At 48.1% G+C, this 20,142-nt stretch overlaps 1 protein-coding gene across 4 annotated transcripts in view; it reads left to right on the forward strand.

The window, feature by feature from the left end:
• The first annotated feature begins 309 nt into the window (after positions 1 to 309).
• ILF3 (interleukin enhancer binding factor 3) overlaps positions 310 to 20,142 on the forward strand; it is a 28,495-nt gene continuing 8,662 nt past the window's right edge. For 3 of the 4 annotated variants that reach the window (XM_029217251.1, XM_029217253.1, XM_029217254.1), the window contains exons 1-11: positions 310 to 491; positions 12,660 to 12,757; positions 13,319 to 13,548; positions 13,743 to 13,920; positions 15,773 to 15,920; positions 17,325 to 17,416; positions 17,806 to 17,901; positions 18,541 to 18,652; positions 19,075 to 19,172; positions 19,723 to 19,834; positions 19,939 to 20,049. In XM_029217251.1, the coding sequence (XP_029073084.1) occupies positions 12,755 to 12,757; positions 13,319 to 13,548; positions 13,743 to 13,920; positions 15,773 to 15,920; positions 17,325 to 17,416; positions 17,806 to 17,901; positions 18,541 to 18,652; positions 19,075 to 19,172; positions 19,723 to 19,834; positions 19,939 to 20,049 (1,180 nt within the window). In that variant the 5' untranslated portion in view covers positions 310 to 491; positions 12,660 to 12,754. The remainder of the gene's footprint in view (positions 492 to 12,659; positions 12,758 to 13,318; positions 13,549 to 13,742; positions 13,921 to 15,772; positions 15,921 to 17,324; positions 17,417 to 17,805; positions 17,902 to 18,540; positions 18,653 to 19,074; positions 19,173 to 19,722; positions 19,835 to 19,938; positions 20,050 to 20,142) is intronic. The other variant, XM_029217250.1, reaches the window with a different exon arrangement.

A 20,142-nucleotide genomic window follows, 5' to 3' on the forward strand; every position in this document is an offset into this window, starting at 1 on the left:
CCATTGAAAAAAAGAGCCGCGATGTTGTCACATGATGCAGGCCTACCAATACGACAACGGGAAGGCGCCAAGGTCCTTGTCATGTGGCCAAGGAGAACGCTGAATTTGCCACTGTCACATGATCAAGTAGAGGCGTGGAAAGAGGAGGGAAACGTTCCGACGCCACGTAACGTCTACGGTTCTGTCACGTGACCAGGGCCCACCTCCTTATCTCTCTTTGTCCCTCCTTCCCTCTCCGGCTGGGCCTGCGTCGAGCGGCAACGCGGCGGCGAAGGGGCGGGGCTCCGACCGGTCACGTGGCCCCGCACCTCCCCGGCGCGCGCCCGCCCGCTCGCCCCCGGCCCCGGCTCCGGCTCCTCCTCCTCCTCCTCTTCTCGCCATTGCAGTTGGACTCAGCAGCCCGGTGCGCACCGCGTGGCTTTTGGGGCGAGACCCCGGCGGGATCTGGCAAGAGGGCGGCGGCTGCGGTCGGAGAAGGGGACGCGGACAAGGTAAGAGTCAATGTGGCGGCGGCCGGGCCCGCTCCCGCCTCTCCCCTCCTCCCGCCCCTCCTCCCACTCAGCGCGGGATCGGCTGAAGAGTCGCGGTGACAAGGCCTGAGGCGCCCCGCGCTCCCCGCTTCCGCCCAGTCCTCTCGCTCTGGCGCCTGGCTCATTCCTTCCTTGCCAGCCTTGCTCCCGCGCTCGGCCGTTACTCTCCCCCATTGTGCCGAGGAAACAAAATGGCGGCGGCGAGGGCCCGGTGCGCGCGCATCCGCCCCCCCTCGCGGCCCCTCGGCCGGCGGCGGCGCCTCTCGCGGGGGGTGCGCGCGCACCGGGCCCCCGGCCGCCGCCTCCCCCGGGCCGGGCTTTGTCTGTTGTGGCGCTACGCGCGCACGCGCGCACGTGCCGGCGGCACACACCCCCCTCCGGCCAGGAGCATCCTGACCCGCGCTGCGGGGGCGACCCCCCTTCCCATCTGTCCTCCTCTTTGTCCCAGTCCCGCCCCGAGTTCCAGGAGGGTCCCAGGTTCCCAAGGCGGGAAACGTCGCCTTCTTTGTCCTTACGTGGGGCAGAGAGGCAGACCCCCTCCCTGGAACCCCGTCATTATTTGGATTGCAAAGGAGGCTTCATGGGGTTCCCAAATCTCTGGCTACCTAGGCCTCCCCCAGATCAGGAGCCAGATTTGGCGGAGGGTTTAAGCTTTTCTTCTTTTTAATTCAGGTGTTTCATTGATGTTGAATTTTCTCCAGATTGCTTTGGACTTGGCATTCATTCTCCCCCAAAACTGTGATCTAGTGCGATATTTGAGTGTCCTGTGATCTGCAAGATTGGGACCCAAGCATGAGAGCTTGAAACCCTTTCCCTTTTCTACTTTATTTTCTCAAGTAGTTGAGTGACAGATTCTTGGGGTTGCTCTTGAGGTTCTGTCCAGGGTAATACTCCACCTGGGGGAATTATTTGGGGTGTACAGTGATCAGCATGTTCTCCCGCAGTTCACTGTCTAAACCTAGGGAGAGTAAGCCATCTCTTCTCTATTTCCAAAACTGTTTGAAAGTTGCTTGGGATTATGCCTTGGGGACCTGATCCATCAGCAGGGAAGCATTGGCTAACCTTTTCCAGACCCAGGTACTTCAGTGATTCTGAATCTTTTTATGATTGCTTAGGACTGTGATGTCTTTAAAATGAGTGGTCTGGTTGGCATATTTGGAGTCCACGGGAAAACACAAGGTGTCACCCGAAGTTAGGACTGAAATTTACGACTTGAGGCTCTTTTCCTCAGGTATTTGTGGTCTGGAATCTCCACGGATTGCTCACAGTGCTGCCACTATATTTTGTGTGTGGTCTCGTGGGATGTAGCTACAGCAGCTGCTCCGACTGTGAATTAAATGTGGGAACCAGAGGCTCATTCACAGCTGGAATGGGGGGGGGAAGGCCCCAGGGCACTGGTAGGTGCTACTATCCCTGTCACTAGTCCTGGGTCTTTACCCCTGAGCTGTCTCTTGGCCTTGTGGACAGCTCCTGGTCCCTGGGATTTGTGAATAGAATCTGTGCAGACTCTAGCGTTGTCTGAATTGATTGGAGGCAGGCAGTTACTGCCAGGCTTGGCCTTGCTAGCACTGGGCACTAATTTGTCAGGGTCTCCCTACCCTGCTGAAGCTTGGGCCAGCCTGGGAATCTCCCTGTTTGTGGAGTGGAGTGGTGCCTAATCATTTGCAGTTTTTCTTTGTTTTTTTCCTGATTGAACTTGTCCAGCGCCTGTAGGTAAAAATTCCTATAACTACTTCCACTGTACTCGAGGAGATGCCCACATTCCTGGGAGTGAGGAATCTGAGGCTGTCTCTTATTTTTCTTAAATTATTTTCTTGTCAAAACAAACAAAAAAATATTGGCAGGAGCGGCTGCTAATATACACATATATTATGTATTTTTAATTTTACTTTTTGTCTGCGTTGGGTCTTCATTGCAGTGCGCAGGCTTTTTCTAGTTGTGGTGATCGGGGGCTACTCTTCATTGTGCGCGGGCTTCTCATTGCGGTGGCTTTTCTTGTGGAGCACACGCTCTAGGCGCATGGGCTTCAGTAGTTGTGGCATGCGGGCTCAGTAATTATGGCTCACAGGCTCTAGAGCGCAGGCTCAGTAGTTGTGGCACATGGGCGTAGTTGCTCCGTGGCATGTGGGATCTTCCCGGACCAGGGCTCGAACCCATGTCCCCTGCATTGGCAGGCGGATTCTTAACCACTGTGCCACCAGGGAAGTCCTGGCTATTAATATCTTTTCTTTTCTCAGTTTAAGGAGAACACTTTGGTTTTTTAAATTTATTTATTTTTGGCTGTGTTGGGTCTTCGTTGTTGCGCACAGGCTTTCTCTAGTTGCGTCGAGTGGGGGCTGCTCTTCATTGCGGTGCGCAGGCTTCTCATTGCTGTAGCTTGTCATCGCGGCGCACGGGCTCTAGGCACGCCAGCTTCAGTAGTTGTGGCACGCGGGCTCAGTAGCTGTGGCTTGCGGGCCATAGTGCGCAGGCTCAGTAGTAGTGGTGCACGGGCTTAGTTGCTCCGCAGCACATGGGATCTTCCCAGACCAGGGCTCGAACCCATGTGCCCTGAATTGGCAGGTGGATTCTTAACTACTGCACCATCAGGGAAGTCCACTGGCTGTTAATATTTTGATGTCACAAATATGGTGCTCATGCTCCCCTGGTTAAGTTTGCCACATAGGGACAGGTGGAGTCGCTGATGAGGAAAGAGCCTTCTACAAGTCTATAAATCTCTTCTCTTTGGTTAAACATAGGCAGCACTTGTAGGCTTCAGCAGCATGTGGGAGTTGGAAGTGTGCTCACATTTTAAAAATTATTTATTTATTTTTGGCAGCATTGGGTCCTCGTTGCTGCATGTGGGCTTTCTTTAATTTGCGGCGAGCAGGGACTAGTCTTAGTTGTGGTGTGCGGGCTTCTCATTGCGGTGGCTTCTCTTGTTGCGGAGCATGGGCTCTAGGCGTGCGAGTTCCAGTATTTGTGGCGCATGGGCTCAATAGTTGTGGTGCATGGGCTCTAGAGCACAGGCTCAGTAGTTGTGGCGCACAGGCTTAGTTGCTCCGCGGCATGTGGGATCTTCCCCGACCAGGGCTCGAAATGGTGTCCCCTGCATGGGCAGGCAGATTCTTAACCACTGCACCACGAGGGAAGCCCTGTGTGCTCAGTTTTGAAAAAGGCTTTAGAAGTTTTCTTTGGGCTGAGGCAGCTCCCTCTTACTTACCTTTCTCCTCTTTCTCTCCAGTTCCTCCTGATTTCACCTTTTACATCTCAGAGGAATGATTCCTTCCCCCTGGAAACTTGCCCTCCTGCTGTGTTTTGTCATTAAGTTGCTTAACTTTGTGCAGTCTTGAAAGATGTGTAAAGTGTCACCATCTAGTATTAGCAGATATGGCCCACAAAATGGTGATATTTGATTTGCACGTTGCTTTGATCGAATATTCTTAGGAGTTAGGATTTTTAGGCTCTGTGTATTATTATTATTATTATTATTAATTAATTTATGGCTGTGTTGGGTCTTCGTTGCTGCGTGCGGGCTTTCTCTAGTTGCAGCAGGCGGGGGCTACTCTTCTTGCGGTGCACGGGCTTCTCATTTCAGTGGCTTGTTGGCGGAGCATGGGCTCTAGGCGTGTGGGCTTCAGTAGTTGTGGCTCGTGGGATCTAGAGCGCAGGCTCAGTAGTTGTGGCGCACAGGCTTAGTTGCTCTGCAGCATGTGGGATCTTCCCGGACCAGGGTTTGAACCTGTGTCCCCTGCATTGGCAGGCGGATTCTTAACCACTGCACCACCAGGGAAGTCCCTCTGTATATTATTATATATTATATTTTATTTTAGCCAAGTCCTGGGCAAGAAAGATTTGATTTCTTTTTCCAGTGGCAGGGTTCGGAATTAGAGGCAAATAGTGGTTTGATGGGAGCCTACACACTGTTGGTTAGTGAAATGGGGTTGCGGCCCTGAAGAGATGAGGTGGACTTTAGTCTTCTGCTGCAGCATTTGACAATTTTGTCTGAAGCCACTAGTTTCCCTCCTACTTTGTTATTTAGGGTAAGTCGGTGCTGCCTCTGTGGTGCTAACAGTGTTACAGAAATAATACTGAAAGCAGGGTAGGCATATGTTTGTTGGGGAGGCTTGTCAGTGTGCTGACTTGCTAAAAGAAATTGTTTCTTGCCATTGTTATGTTCTATTAAATCTCTGGGATTTTTCCTAGACATCACTTTTTAGGTGATACTGTTATAAATAGCAATTAGAAATTCAGTCAGACTTTTTTTTATTAATATTTATTTATTTGGTTATATTGGTTCTTAGTTGCAGCATTTGGGATCTAGTTCCCCGACCAGGGATCAAACCCGGGCCCCCTGCATTGGGAGTGCCAAGTCTTAGCCACTGGGCCACCAGGGAAGTCCTTCATTCAGACTTTTAACATCAGCTGTTTTCAGATGTTTTGTGAAATGATGTCCAGTTGAAATTTAATTTTTTTCTCTTCTCATTGGATGTCTTGTCCATATAAGATCACAAAGAATCATTTACAAAGTTGAATGTGTGTCCTTTTATTAGTCTGTAAATTTATTCCAGATTATTTTTTTAATCTTAGGTGATTAGTGAGAAGAGGTGCTATTGGCAATTTGAGGTTCATGGTAATTTTCCTGGAAACAGCCATTTATATGATTTCCATTAGGATTGTGGTTCAAGCTCAAGGGTAAGGTCTTACTGGGATAATCTTCTAGGCCACTTGCTTTTGTGCTGCTTGCCTTTGAACTGATTTCTTTCTTTTATCTGAGTGTGTGGTGTGTGTGTGTGTAAAGGATGAATGTGGTAAGTTAGGCTTGCTTTTCAGTGGTACATTTAGAGCTTTTGCAGGTTAATAATTCTTACTGTTTATTCATAATTCACAAAAAACCAGTCTAAATTTCCCTAATATGGAAATGACCAGCCTGGCCCCATGGCTCATAGTGTCTCTTAATATTTATTTATAACAGCCAAGAACTAGAACCCACCCAGATGTCCTTTAATGGGTGAATGGTTAAACTATGGTACATCTTTATCATGGAATACTAGTTAGCAATCATAAAGAACAAACTGTCAATACGCACACAACTTGGATGAATCTTGAGGCAGTTACGCTGCAACAGACAAGCCAATCCTGAAAAGTTGTATGCTTTACAATTCCATTAATATAACATTCTTGGAATGCTAAAATTACAGAAACCTTAAAAGGATTAGTGGTTGCTAGGGGTTAGGCATTGGGGAGGGGGGACAGTTGGAAGGTGAATGTGACTATAAAGGGCAACAGGAGGGATCCTTGTGACAGCAGCAGTCTGTATCTGATTGCGGTTGTGATATTGTTCTAGAGTTTGCAAGATGTTGCCATTGGGGGAAACTGGGTAGAGTACATGGGGGATCTCGCTGTTATTTCTTACAGCTGCGTGAGAAGCTACAATATCTCAAAATTAAAAAGTTTCATTTGAAAAAGAAACTTACCCACTAAAATAATTCACAGTTTGCATGTTGTTAATACTTAACATCCTTTGAGAGACAGTCATTTTTTTGTTTTGTTTCTTAACTAGAAACTAGTTTTTTTAAAAACTGGGTATTTCCCTGGTGGCTCAGTGGTTAAGAATCTGCCTGTCAATGCAGGGGACTCTGGTTCAATCCCAGGCCCGGGAAGATCCACATGCTGTGGAGCAATTAAGCTCGTGCACCACAGTTACTGACCCCACGGGCCACAAGCTAGTGAAGCCCATGGGCCTAGAGCCTGTGCTCCACAACAAAGAGAATCCACTGCACTGAGAAGCCCGTGCACCGATACGAAGAACCCCTGCTCTCTGCAGCTAGAGAAAGCCCACGTGCAGCAACGAAGACCCAGCACAGCCAAAAATAAATAAAATAAAATAAATTAAAAAAAGAAATCTGAGGCTTTCCCATGGGAACACAGGGGAAGGTTGCCTCTGCCTGCCCCTCCCTCTCAAGGATTTCTAAGCTGGCTTCCCTTCCCCCCTTGCTGCCTGAAGGGCATGTTGCTAAAAGAGTTTAATAATTCCCACTTGGAGTCACATTAAACCTTTTTGCTGTAATATTGTTTTTTCACAGGCAGATGTTAAAATATTTCTGTTGGTTCATCCAAGAGTAGCTGAAATTACTCCTTCAATACGTTGCATTTGTAGTTTTACAGCTGATAGAGCATTTTTCCACCTTGTCACCTTTAATCCTTACTGTTTGCGGCTCTGAGGTGTAGGTAGTGTTTTAATCTCATTTTTGACCCAGCTCTGAAAAGATAAAGTGATTTGTTGGAGCTTCCACAGTGGCCAGGTTGGAAAGCCCAGGTGGGCGCAAACCTGGGGCTTCTGTTTCTGAGACCTGTGGCTGTTCCACGGTGTCATTGGGCCTGGAGGCCTGGGTCTTACAGACCAGTTATAGTTCCAGAAGCAATTTAGGAAACAACCTGCATTTGCCAGTTAAAATATCTTTTTAATTAATTAACATACTCCATCTCCACCTTTTCATAAGAAAAAAGGATGTTTTAATACTGAACATATAGGAAGAAAATAAGTTTAGAGTAAAGGACGGTCCTTCTTTATTTTTGGCTTTGTTGGGTCTTGTTGGCTGCACGCGGGCTTTCTCTAGTTGTGGCGAGCGGGGGCTGTTCTTCATTGTGGTGTGCGGGCTTCTCATTGCAGTGGCTTCTCTTGTTGTGGAGCATAGGCTCTAGGCGTGGGCTTCAGTAGTTGTGGCACGTGGACTCAGTAGTTGTGGCGCACGGGCTAAGGTGCTCCACGGCATGTGGGATCTTTCTGGACCAGGGCTAGAACCCGTGTCCCCTGCGCTGGCAGGCGGATTCTTAACCACTGCGCCACCAGGGAAGTCCCAAGGACAGTCCTTTAAATTGAAAATGTTTGTGAACATCTTTATTCCTAACTTTATACCTCCCTATGGACCAGTAAAAACACTGTGGGGCACAGAACTGGGAACCATTGCACTAGACTTAAGATATGTCTTGAATTGAAAATTTTCTCACAGTGGCATCCATAATCAGATTTTAGATTGGCCTCTTCTGGCTGGGTTGCTTTGTTAAAATTATTTTCCATGTATCCTCGATGATGTGAATGTGTAAAAGTTTAAGGAGTCACTTACAAGTTGTATGTGTGTATTATTCCATTTCTCATTCCAGGATAGGATTATATCTCCAGAGGTCAGGGAACCAGGATTGGGTCCTGTACCTTTTAAAGCCAAATTAGGTCTTTTTAAGAGGAGCATCCAGTTTGGGATCATTCCCAGGAGTGACTGGGACTCTAAGGTTTTGTGAAGTACCCTGGATGGGGGGATTTACTCTTCAAGATAGGTGGGGCCATACCTGTTGGGGTGTTGTCACTACACCTCTTCATTCATTCTACAGACATGTGTTGATCCACACATGCTGACTTGGGCACGTTTCTTTCCCAACAGCAAGTGGTCATGAACGGCATATTCCAGTTAGTGAGAGGTCAGAGAGGTGGTCATCTCACTGCATGCTGTCGTTTAAACTTCTGTATCTGTGCGTGCTCTGGGTGGGCTGGTTTTGAGAACAAAAGAAAGAAACCTGATGCCTGCATGTTAGAACATCCCAAGACCACACAGAGGTTGTTTAAGATCCTGATTCTTCGCTCTTCACTCGTTCTTTTTTTGGACTTCTTTTCAGAGAGGCTGGGCTGGTAAATATCAGGCTTCAGTTGGGCCTGGTTTGAATCCTGAATGAGGTTGCAGGAGCAGCTCTGTGAGCCTTTCAAGGCTTGGGTTTAAAGTTAGATAGGCAGGGGGCAGTGGAGTGTTGCATATATAGGTGGGTATTGTGGGTTTCTTGCCAGCGGTGTTCCTCAAAATCTTGAAAAGGAGGTTAAATGAGGTGGATTCTCTGGTATTCAGGACTGGAGCAACTGGCTTCCAGGAGGCTGATTTGGATGACAGATCGAGGCTTACACAGAGGCAAGTGAAGCCGGTTTTGTTGCCCTGCAAAGAAGTATTGACTCCAGTTTTTTATTTGTTTGTTTGTTTGTTTGTTTTGCGGTACGCGGGCCTCTCACTGTTGTGGCCTCATCCGTTGCGGAGCACCGCGCAGGCTCAGCGGCCATGGCTCACGGGCCCAGCCGCTCCACGGCATGTGGGATCTTCCCGGACCGGGTCTGGAACCCGTGTCCCCTGCATTGGCAGGCGGACTCTCAACCACTGTGCCACCAGGGAAATCCTGGCTCCAGTTTTATTTATTTATTTATTTTTGGCTTTGCCTCGCGGATTGTGGGATCTCAGTTCCCCAACCAGGGACTGAACTCATACCCTCGGCACCGAGAGTACAGAAGCCTAACCACTGGACTGCCCGGGAATTCCTGACTTCAGTTTTTACGTGTTTGTTTTAGTTCACTGAACAAGTACTCTTACTCGCTTTGTCCCCCTGAATCAGAAGCCATCGCCGCTAAGGCCTGGCCTGAGGGAGGAGGGCCAGGGGATGAAAGGATCGCAGATAGGCCAAGGGTGGTGGTCAGAGTTAGCCGCAGCCCAGTGAGCCCCTTTACGGGTCCCTTCTTGGGCCTGCCTCTCAAGTGAGGCAGCCTGCTGGAGCACAGGCCACAGCCATGCTCTGAGTTTTAGCAGTGAAGACAGCAGATGGAGACCTCTCTGTGGGACGTTTGCTGAAGGCAGGAGCATCTGGGGGCGCACAAATGTCCTTGAGGGCTGCGATGGGCTGATGTTTTACACAGTGAATATCTTTTTTTTTAACGTTTCATTTTATTTTATTTATTTATTTTTGGCTGCGTTGGGTCTTCGTGGCTGCGCGTGGGCTTTCTCTAGTTGTGGCGAGCGGGAGCTACTCTTCATTGCAGTGCGCGGGCTTCTCATTGTGGTGGCTTCTCAGTGTGGAGCATGGGTTCTAGGTGCACGGGCTTCAGTAGTTGTGGCATGCGGGCTCAGTAGTTGTGGCTCAAGGGCTCTAGAGCGCAGGCTTAGTAGCTGTGGCGCACGGGCTTAGTTGCTCCGCGGCATGTGGGATCTTCCCGGACCAGGGCTTGAACCCATGTCCCCTGCATTGGCAGGTGGATTCTTAACCACTGTGCCACCAGGGAAGTCCTATATGCCATTGACATCTGACTTTAGTTGTGTTTCACATATCTCTCCATCTCTATTCTTTTCGTCTTTCGGTCCACTTCATTTTATTGAAATATAATTAACATAATCTATTTTTATGATGCTTTTCAAAGTAGCAGAAAGTTGTAGTCTTTCCTCTAAATATTAACTAGAGTCCAGTATTTATTTACATTTTTTTTCTTTTGAAGTAAATGTACAGATCTTGAATATCCAGTTCAATGGATTTTGACCACTGCATGTCCCCATCAGTATTACCAAGATGTAGACCATGACCATCACCCCAGAAGGTTTCTGGGACCCCTTCCCAGGTGTTTCCTGCCACCATCCCCCAGAGGCAACCGCTGATGAGTTTTGGCTGTTTTGCTGTGTTTGAGAACTTCATCTGGGTGGAAGCTTTTTTTTTCCGTTTTCTTTTTTGATAGTTGCCCCAAATGTAGCCACTGGAAGTCTTCACAGTTCAGCTCAATTGTCCTTTGGACAAGCCTGCAGTAATCTGTGCATGTTTCCTTGCTTTCTGACAGTGCAGCGTGACCCAGGCTCACCCACCATAGTTGTGCATCAGGTGCCGAATCAACCATTTCTTCCAGGAGCTCCTTTTAGAAGATTTTAGACAATATCAGTCCTACAAAACCCTGAATAAAAAGGTCTTAGTCACCTGGGATCTCAGTTTAAGCTCTGTTGTTTTGGAGTCTCTATATCTGATATCTGTGGTGGAGGAAGAATGTAAAATGAAGAGATGGTAGGTGTACAGTGATGCACCATGTTGGATTCGGAGGGAAGGCGAAGTTTCTCCTTTAGGGTACACTCGCTGGCCAGGTCCACAGGAATGGGGGACTTGCGTGCTGTGTTCATCACTGTCCCAGCATCTAGCTCAAGGCCTGGCACAGGGGAGGTGCATGCTGAATACTTTTGAATAAGTAAATACAGTTTTAAACATCATCCTTCATTATCAGATTGATGGAGTTTCAGTATAGATATGGCCAGGACTGGGGGCTGTTTAACATGGGCTCCTCACCAGTCAGCTGTGATTTCTGATGGCCTGCCTCTTGTCAGTTTAGAATTGGTTTTCTGAGCTTTGCTTTAAATTTTAGATTACCTGCCATGGTTGCATTTTTGTAAGAATTCTTGTTTACTACTCACTTTTAAAAAAACCCAAAAACTATTTTGGAAATTTTCAAACATGCACAAATGATCCCAGTATACCCATCCTCATCTTCAGCAGGTATCAGCATTTTCCAGTGTTGATTTATCCTTTTCCCTTCTCCACTCACCACCTCACTGGAGTATTTTAGAGCAAATACCAGGCATGTAGTTTAAGCCATTATTTATTTTAGCTGCATTGAGTCTTCGTTGCTGCGCACGAGCTTTAGTTGCGGTGAGCAGGGGCTACTCTTCGTTGCGATGCGGTGGCTTCTCGTTGCAGAGCACAGGCTCTAGGCGCGCAGGCTTCAGTAGTTGTGGCACACGGGCTTAGATGCTCCGCGGCATGTGGGATCTTCCCGGACCAGGGATCGAACCTGTGTCCCCTGCAATGGCAGATGGATTCTTAACTACTATGCCACCAGGGAAGCCCCAAAGACGTTCTTTTCAAACACAGCTGTAATATCATTCGTTCCTAACTGAATGAACAATTATTCCCTTAATACAGGATGTGCTTTTGCATGTGCTCCGCCCCTACAACAGCCAGTGATGTATACATCTTGTCTGTAGCAGAAGTTGGTGCTGTTTTTGCGGGTCTGTGGGATTTATGCTCCATGCTTTCCATAGGTCAATTCATTTAATTTTCACAGTCCCCTTGAAGAGGTAGAGGAGTAGATTCATGTTGCAGGTTAGAAGGAAACTCCAACGAAACTTCAAGGCCACACATGTAGTAGCTCAGCTGGCAAAGTTTCAGGCCCACATCTTTGCAAAAGCTCCCACTTGGTGAGTACCAAGGGCCCAGGCTCAGCCAGGAGCTGAGCCCAGGGACTGGTCCTCCACTCCTCCCTTCCCTCCCTCCCATGTCAAGAAGCATTTGATGCCACCTGTCCTTTTGCCTGGCTCTGCAGGGGCATCGCCTGTCATTCCACCCTTAGATTTTCAAGTTCTACTTTGGAACCCTTCAAGTTTTCGATGAGATTGCTAAGTAGTCCGGAAGCATTGTGGGAAGTTCTTGTTCTGGCTAGTCATGTCGGAGTTTATCCTTGAAGGGGGTGCGTTTCAGAGATGAACCTGCTGCCCTGGCTGGTAACTGGTGTGGATGGAAGGGGCTAGCTGTTATGTGGTTGGAGGGAATGGGTGGATTCATCTGTTACCTATTACGCTGATGGGGTTTTTTTGGTTGTTTACTCATTTGGAAGATTTCAGTGTGGACCAGACTGTTTGCATAGAGTGGGAATTGAGTAGGTTGTAGTCAGCATGTTATTTAGAGTCCAAAATTGTAATTATAGCTACGTTTGTCTTGAAGACTTCTGTTGTGTATTTCAGTTGTCTCAACCACTCCAGAATTGAACCCACAGGTGTGTGTCCATGTGCTGCAGTGGCCACATCCACCTGACGTTTCAGAAGGTTCTTGCCTCTCCAGTTTACAGAAGACTTTTGAGCCCCTCTGTTTCCTGCTTTCCTTCCATCTCTTCATTACCCTCAAGGACCAGAGCTCTTTCCCTCTCTTTTTCTTCTCCAAATACCAAGATTTTGCTGAACATTTTCACCTGTACCATTTTCTGGAGGCTTGTTAAAAGGTTTATTTTTTATTTGTAAAAATTGGCATACTTATATAAAGATACAATGAAAAGGGATTTTTAAAAAAGTAAAAATCACCTGAGTGTGGGCCCGAAGTGAGACGCACCTTCTAGAAACCAGCTGTTTTCATTTTTATGGAATTTTATAATTAGTTGTTTGTACCGTGGCTTAGTGGTTACTTGGAAATAAAGATGTGTCCTGCTGTGTGGACGGACTTCCTTCCTGAGGCAGCGCCGTTTGCATCCTGCTGAATATCTGACTGCTAAGATTCATCCATTGATGAAATATGTGAAACTAAAAAGATTTTCTGATCTTATAGATAGTTGAAGTATTGATAACACCAAGGAAATCTGTCACAATTTGAAAAGATAAGGAAAAATTTGATTTCCAGACACTACAGGAAAAGAAGTAAAAATGGTAAGAAAGTTTTTTTCTTAATCATAGATATGGTTTCTTCATTCATGTACAAAAATGTCTGTAGTGTTGCCCCAAAGCATTTGATTCTTTTTTCTAAATTGAAGTAGTTGACTTACAATATCATATTAGTTTCAGGTGTACAACAGTAATTTGAGAACTTACTGTAGATTATATTCCATATAAAGTTTTTATAAAATATTGGCTACCTTCCCAATCCTGTTCATTGTGTCCTTGTAACTTGCTTATTTTATACTTAATAGTTTGTTCCTCTTAATCCCCTTCACTGTCTTGCGTCCCCAAAGCATTTGATTCTGTAATCATTTTTCACTGGACTTTTTTCAAGTACATAGTGTAACAATTCTAGTAATATAGAAACGTGTAAAGTAAATGCCCCCTTCCTCCCACCACCTAGAGAAAGCACAGCTGTTATGTTTGGTTGTCCTGCTCAGGCTTTCAGATATGTTCATATAGTTTTATTTTCATATGAATAATTCTCAGTTGTACAGCTTAAAAGGTAAGTGTCAAGTTGCATTGTTTTTGACTAATTTTTCACATTTCCAGCGTCCAGTGAGAATTTTTGTGAATGATGATCGCCATGTGATGGCAAAGCATTCTTCCGTTTATCCGACACAAGAGGAGCTGGAGGCAGTCCAGAACATGGTGTCTCACACGGAGCGGGCTCTCAAGGCTGTGTCCGACTGGATTGATGAGCAGGAGAAAGGTAGCGGCGATCACGCCGAGTCTGAGAATGTGGATGTGCCCCCAGAGGACGAGACCAAAGAAGGGGCCGGGTAAGTTGGTTTTGTAGGGTGGTTGTTTTTTGTTTGTCTGTGTGTTTGTTTTGTTTTTTCCTTTCTCCTTTCTAGGGAGACTGGCCAGGCTAGGGTTGAGCACCTCCTTTTCTAAGAAACTCCAGCCTTTCCAGGATCCCTGGGTTCTGGCCAGACGGAATCTCTCACTGAGCATGTGTTGGGCTGTCCCTCAGGGAGCAGAAGGCAGAGCATGTGACTAGAACCCTGAGGGGCGTGATGCGTGTTGGCCTCGTGGCAAAGGGCCTGCTGCTCAAGGGTGACCTGGACCTGGAGCTGGTGCTGCTGTGTAAGGAGAAGCCCACGACCGCCCTCCTGGACAAGGTGGCTGACAACCTGGCCATCCAGCTCGCTGTGAGTGTGGCCGCCACTGGGGTTGGAGGGCGGCCAGGGGAAGAGGTGCGCCAAGAGGCACACTCCAAGCCCAGCCTTGCACCTGCTGCGCTCACACCTTCTGTAGGTGACAGGCGGGACGCTGCAGAGCCACCCAGATGCTCTGGCAGCCAAGAAGGGCCCAGTGCCTGCCATGCACAAGGCTGCACTGTTTTTGGGCCGCACTGGGCATGACCTTCACATCCAGACTCCAGTGATGGATGGGCGGGTGAGTGGATGAATAGGTAGCACAGTTGTTGACTCTTCCTCCCTGACACAAAGCTGGACATAAAAAAATTTTTTTAACCGATTTATTTGTCTCATTACAAAAGTATTACATAAATAATAGCCTCTGGCATTTCTTGAGCATTGACTACACCAGACTCTAGGCCAGAAGAGCTCTTTATCATTTCATCGTAATGACTGAGATCGGGCTTTATCATCTAAGTATTTCCGAAGATGTGACTGAGGTGTGGGGAGCTCAGTAACTGACCCCGCATACCCAGCTGGTGAGGTCTGGGGCTTCAGAACCTCTTGAGTGTCACTGCCACTCAGTGCCTCTTTGGGACGCATTTACCCTGGATTTAGTGACAGGATAAGCAAAAGAAGAAAGAAAAGACTCTCTTAGACACACTGTTTGTTTTCACGTGTGAAGGTATGTTCTGTCACGTGAGAAGGTACGTACTGTCACGTGTGACTGACAACTGGGGATTCAGGACAGAGGTCAGAATTGAAATGATCAGTTAATTTTAATCTTTGTCTATAAAAAGTATATTAAGTGAAGAAAATTAATTTGACGTAAATATTTCTAAAGGAAAGACAGTTTTTGAAGAGTCTTTAAAGATAGATACAAAGAAAGTATATTTTTATCAATTTAGCTTGGTGTTTTTTGACTGGGGCAGATTTTGCACCCCAGGGGACATGTGGCGAGTCTAGAGTAGTTTTAGTTGTCACAGCAGGAGGAGTTGGGTGCTACTGGCATCTCCTAGGTATAGAGGCTGGAGATGTTGCTCAAGGTCCTCCAGTGCACAGGACAGCCCTACAACCAAGAGTGATGTGGCCCAGAGCGTCCGTAGTGCTGAGGTGGAGAAAAGTCAACTTAGATTTTCCATAGTGCCTTTGTCCTCCCCATAATGTATTTACTTTGTTTTTCTTGACAAAAATCAAAAACGCTGGAGTTTTCTTGATCAAGGCATATAAACTGGTATAAAGAAGAAAGCAGAAGTCACAATTGTGAACGTCCTCTTACAGACACGTGCGTTTGCAGCAAGTATGTGCTTTTATAGGCATCGTATGATGAGACTATTTTACTGCACACAGTTTCCATCATCCCGCATTCTGTGGTAGCTGCTCAGCCTGGTGTGGAAATAGCGGTGGCTGGATGCCGACTCTGTGCTGGGTGCTGTGCTTTCCACGGAGTGTCCGGTTCAAGTCCTCTGCAGCCTTGTGCTGTCGGCCGTGTCACTAAGTCCATTTTACAAATTAGAAACCACAGTCTTGATGAGATGAAGTGATCTGTCCAGTTACACAACAACCAAGCAACAAAATGAGGATTCACACCCTCATCTCCTCCCAGACCCTAAACTCTCTTACCGTGACATTATAAAGCTTCCCGTGAAAATCACTCCTCTAAGTAGCCACCTCCTCCTTGGAGTACCTGGAAGATGGCCAAAGACCTGTCCAGCAAGAGGGAGGTTCTGACCCCTAGCTGAAGGCACTGCTGTCAGTCACAGTCCAAGAAACTGGCCTGTCTGCTGCAGTAACCAGGAGCTAAACAGAGCTGTCGATAGCCTTGGGGGGAAAGTGCGTTTGAAAGTTGCATTTTCTTTTGTAGGCTGTTACAGATGACAAGTACGAAATACTCCAATCTGTCGACGATGCCGCGATTGTGATAAAAAACACAAAAGAGCCTCCATTGTCCCTGACCATCCACCTGACATCCCCTGTTGTCAGAGAAGAAATGGAGAAAGTATTAGCTGGAGGTAGGGAGGCTGAGAAAGGCCAGCAGGACACTGGCAACTTGGTGTTCCCTCACGATTCAAACGTGCTATTCAGTTTTAGACTGCTTTGATAAAAGGATAGCGGTGTAGCTTTGACCACCTTTTACTCTGAGATCACATCTCCCACTCGGTTTCAGTCCTGGGAGTTTGACAAAACGGTTGCACTAAAAGTGAGTAGCACTTTTCCTAGAGGATTGCACCATTTTTGTTTGTCTTAATCCTTGGATGTTCTCATCGGTGTTAAATGTGATTTTTTTCTGTTGAGCCAGTCTCTGGCCTTGGAAAAGCGTGTCCCTGGTGATTATAGGCTTTTTAAATTATGGAAGACAACCAGATGGTTTCTGCATGAGCATCACGTTGGACTTGTGCAAACAGCTTGTGTTGCAGCAGAACCGAGGTCGTCTTCGTTTGTCCTCTTCCATTGGCTGCTTTTATCAGTTGCAGTGATTGAAACGCAAAGAGCTGATGCAGAGTTTTGGATAAAGTTTTAAACAATTGAGTGATTTTCAAATCAAGTCTTTGAACCTCAGACAGTGATAATGCTTTCACGATTCAAAGTCCACCCAGGGCTCCTCATACATCTCTGGGTGGACGTTTTTCAGTCACAACTCTCACACCTCAAAGTAAAGGTGACAGGCCTTATCCAAACCCCTGATGCACAGATGGCAGAAACGACAAATGCTCCGGTTTTGCTGCAGCACAGGCTAACGCCGTGCCCTTGTTGCTGTTCTTTGATTACCTTTGGTTCCGATACCTGATTTACTACCAGAGCCCTTCTAGTTTATCAATTTAGGGACGCTGGACCTTTGACCAACAGGACTCTCTCTGTCAAGGGCTGGGGCTAGGGCAGTCCCGCCTGGTGGGCGGAGGTGGTCCCCTTTGCCGTAGACGCCTCAGGGGAAGGCCTGTGGGAAGCAGAGAGGGAGTGCATTTCTACTCCCCCCCCCCACCTATTTTTTTTTTTTTTTGGGTTTTTGGTTTTGTTTTTCGTTTTTTGCTAATGAATTTTTTAGCATAGCTAATTTATTGGGAGATCCTGGGGAGGAAGCAAGGTAATAGTCTCTACTAGAAGATAGGATCCACCTATCTGTCCCCCTCCCCCATGGGATTATTCCTTTTAGAGTAACTTCCCACTTTTGTTTTTGTTTTTCTTATTGTTGTTTTTTTGTTTTTTTTGTTTTTTTGGAGGGGGCCTCTGATTTTTACCATCTCCTCTTGGGGCAGAGTTAAATGCACTTGAGCGTCTCCTTCCCTGGTCAAGGGTGGAGATGACTTGAGATTCTGGGAGCCTCAGCTGCCCCTTAGGAAGCTGCCACATCCCCTTTCCACCTGACAGAAACCCCTTGGTCAAACTGTACCTTGTCTTCTTATTCCATCCATGAATAGAAACGCTATCAGTCAACGATCCCCCGGACGTTCTGGACAGGCAGAAATGCCTTGCTGCCTTGGCGTCCCTCCGACACGCCAAGTGGTTCCAGGTTTGCATTTTGTTCTTCTATTTGTCTTTCGGTAGAGAATTCCTAAGTTTTAACTTGGCTAATTTTCACCATAAAGTTTCGGTAACATTGAAGAGCACCGTGCTGGACTTAGCACCTGCAGGCGTGCAGTTGCTAAAGGAGCACGCATAGACAAATTTGACACCCCCAAAGGAGGCTTGTGACTGAGTAGGTGGGTAGCTGCTGCTTTGTGCCAAGAGTAACATCATTCTTGTCCACTCGGTGAAATCGCTGCCGACCACACGCTTGATGGTTGTGAACGTTCACCGTTTACCCTTGACAAAGTAGCACCCTGAGACTTGTGTTTTTCATGTTTGCGTTGTGTTCAGGGAGGTGCCTTGGTGTGAAAAGCCTGTGCTTTGTTCCTCTAGGCCAGAGCCAATGGGCTGAAGTCGTGTGTCATTGTCATCCGGGTCCTGAGGGACCTGTGCACCCGCGTTCCCACCTGGGGTCCCCTCAGAGGATGGGTAAGGCACCTTTGTAGCTATAGCCACCCTGGGTCATGTGTGCAGAGACCTCCCAGATCCCAAGAATATGTTAATGGTAAATGGGCTGGAGTGGCCCTTCAGGGTGTGGCCGATACTCCAGTCATAGCTGCTCATTGAGCAACTACTGTGTGCCACACCCTGGGTGGGGATGAGAACGAGACCAGACTCCCATGGAGGGTGCACAGCTCAACTAGGCAGGGGCCGGCCAGGTGGCACACTTACTGTGGCAGATTGCACTCCGTGAAGAAGGTTTTGTAGCTGTTCTTGGACAGGGGTCAGCAAACTGAGGCCCACAGGCCAATTTTGGCTAGTTGCCTGTTTATCTATAGTTAAGAATGCTTTTTATGTTTTTAAATGGCTACATTTTAAGTATAAGTACCTATGTAACAGCTTCAATTTGCCTCTTGGCCCACACAGCCTGCCCCTTTAACGTCTGGTCCTTTAAGGAGAAGTTGGTTAAGACCCACTCTAGGCGTCCTGTCTTGGACGCGCGCACACACGCACACGCACACGCACACACACACACACACACACACACACACACACACGGCAACAGCTCCTCAGCATCAGCCAACTCCCTCCTGGACACTGTAGTTAACTGTCCCTCTTGCCTTTCAGCCCCTCGAGCTTCTCTGTGAGAAGTCCATCGGCACAGCCAACAGACCAATGGGTGCTGGCGAGGCCCTGCGGAGAGTGCTGGAGTGCCTGGCTTCAGGCATCGTGATGCCAGGTTGGGGCCTTGTGCTTTGCAAGTTGCAGGGAAAGGACAGGGATTGAGGCCCTGAGGCCACTTCCTGGCGGGTCCCCTGACCGGGTTAGGGCAGCAGCAGCCCCGTGTCCCCCTAGGGATGAAGCATGTGACTACCCTCTTGCACCATCATATCCAGCCCTGTGCCGGCTCCGCAGCTGTGACTCGGGGCGGATCCGGGGCAGTGGTGACCCACTCCCACGCGAGCTCCATGCTCTGAGATACATGTGGATTATTTCTCTCACAGGCTGGATGCCGAGTGGGTCACCGAGCTCGGTGTGTTTTCCAGAGCTGGGTGTGGATGGGGCGTGGGGGGTAACGCACTTGGTTCCCTCAGCCAGCACAACTCTTCGGAGATGCTAAAAGATAATCCTCTGCATATCTTCCTTGTTTCCTGCCTTCAGATGGTTCTGGCATTTATGACCCTTGTGAAAAAGAAGCCACTGATGCTATTGGGCATCTAGACAGACAGCAACGGGAAGATATCACACAGAGTGCGCAGGTATAGTCATCGCCATTGCCAACGTGAGCCCTTACCCAGTCTGTAATCACTGGCTTCCAGTTCCATTACTGGGTATTCTCAGGGTAGCCACTGGACTCATAGGCTCAGGCTGGGGATTCTGAAGGTCAAGGGATCGTGCCTGATACAGGGTGCCCCAATCTGGGTTGCTTCTTTCCCCTGGCGCCACGCGTGGTTGTCGCCTGCCCCCTCAGCCTGCTCGAGTGCTGTTTTCAGACACCGAGTTCAGCGGGGAGATGTGTTTGCGTGCGGACTGCTCCAGGAGTCCTTCCCTCGCAGGCCCACCACGTGGCTCCGTGTGGCAACCAGTCCCCAGGTTGGGGTCTCCTGTAATCCTCTCGAGGGGGGTGGTCACAGGCTGGCCTTCCCCCACAGCAAGGCTGGGCCCTGGCTGTTGGGGACCCCTCGCTGTTATAGGGGAGACCGTTAGCAACCCGTCAGCTCCCACCCCTTCCAGAAGGCATTAGTGAGAGCACACACGTTGGCTGGGAACGCAGGGCGGCTGAGTCAGGTTCCTCTTCCCCTTCTCCAGCATGCTCTGCGACTTGCTGCGTTTGGCCAGCTCCATAAGGTCCTGGGTATGGACCCCTTGCCTTCGAAGATGCCCAAGAAACCAAAGAATGAAAACCCAGTGGACTACACAGGTAAGCATGGTGCAGTGCCCATGCCCAGGCAGGCGGTATCATCACACGCTCCCAGTAGAGCCCAGACTGGAGTCTCAGCTGCTTCTGTCCTTGTCTCGTTTCAGTTCAAATACCCCCCAGTACCACCTACGCCATTACGCCCATGAAACGCCCAATGGAGGAAGATGGGGAGGAAAAGTCTCCCAGCAAAAAGAAGAAGAAGATTCAGAAGAAAGGTACCAGCATTCATTCATAGTCCTTGTTTTACCCTCCACGTGGCTTCAATTAAGGCTCACCCCAAAGTGAGTGGGATACCTCCTTTTGCCTTT

Source organism: Monodon monoceros, unplaced genomic scaffold, assembly GCF_005190385.1.
Source record: "Monodon monoceros isolate NGI ecotype Baffin Bay Population unplaced genomic scaffold, NGI_Narwhal_1 Super_Scaffold_12, whole genome shotgun sequence".
In the NCBI taxonomy this organism is placed as follows: Eukaryota; Metazoa; Chordata; class Mammalia; order Artiodactyla; family Monodontidae; genus Monodon; species Monodon monoceros.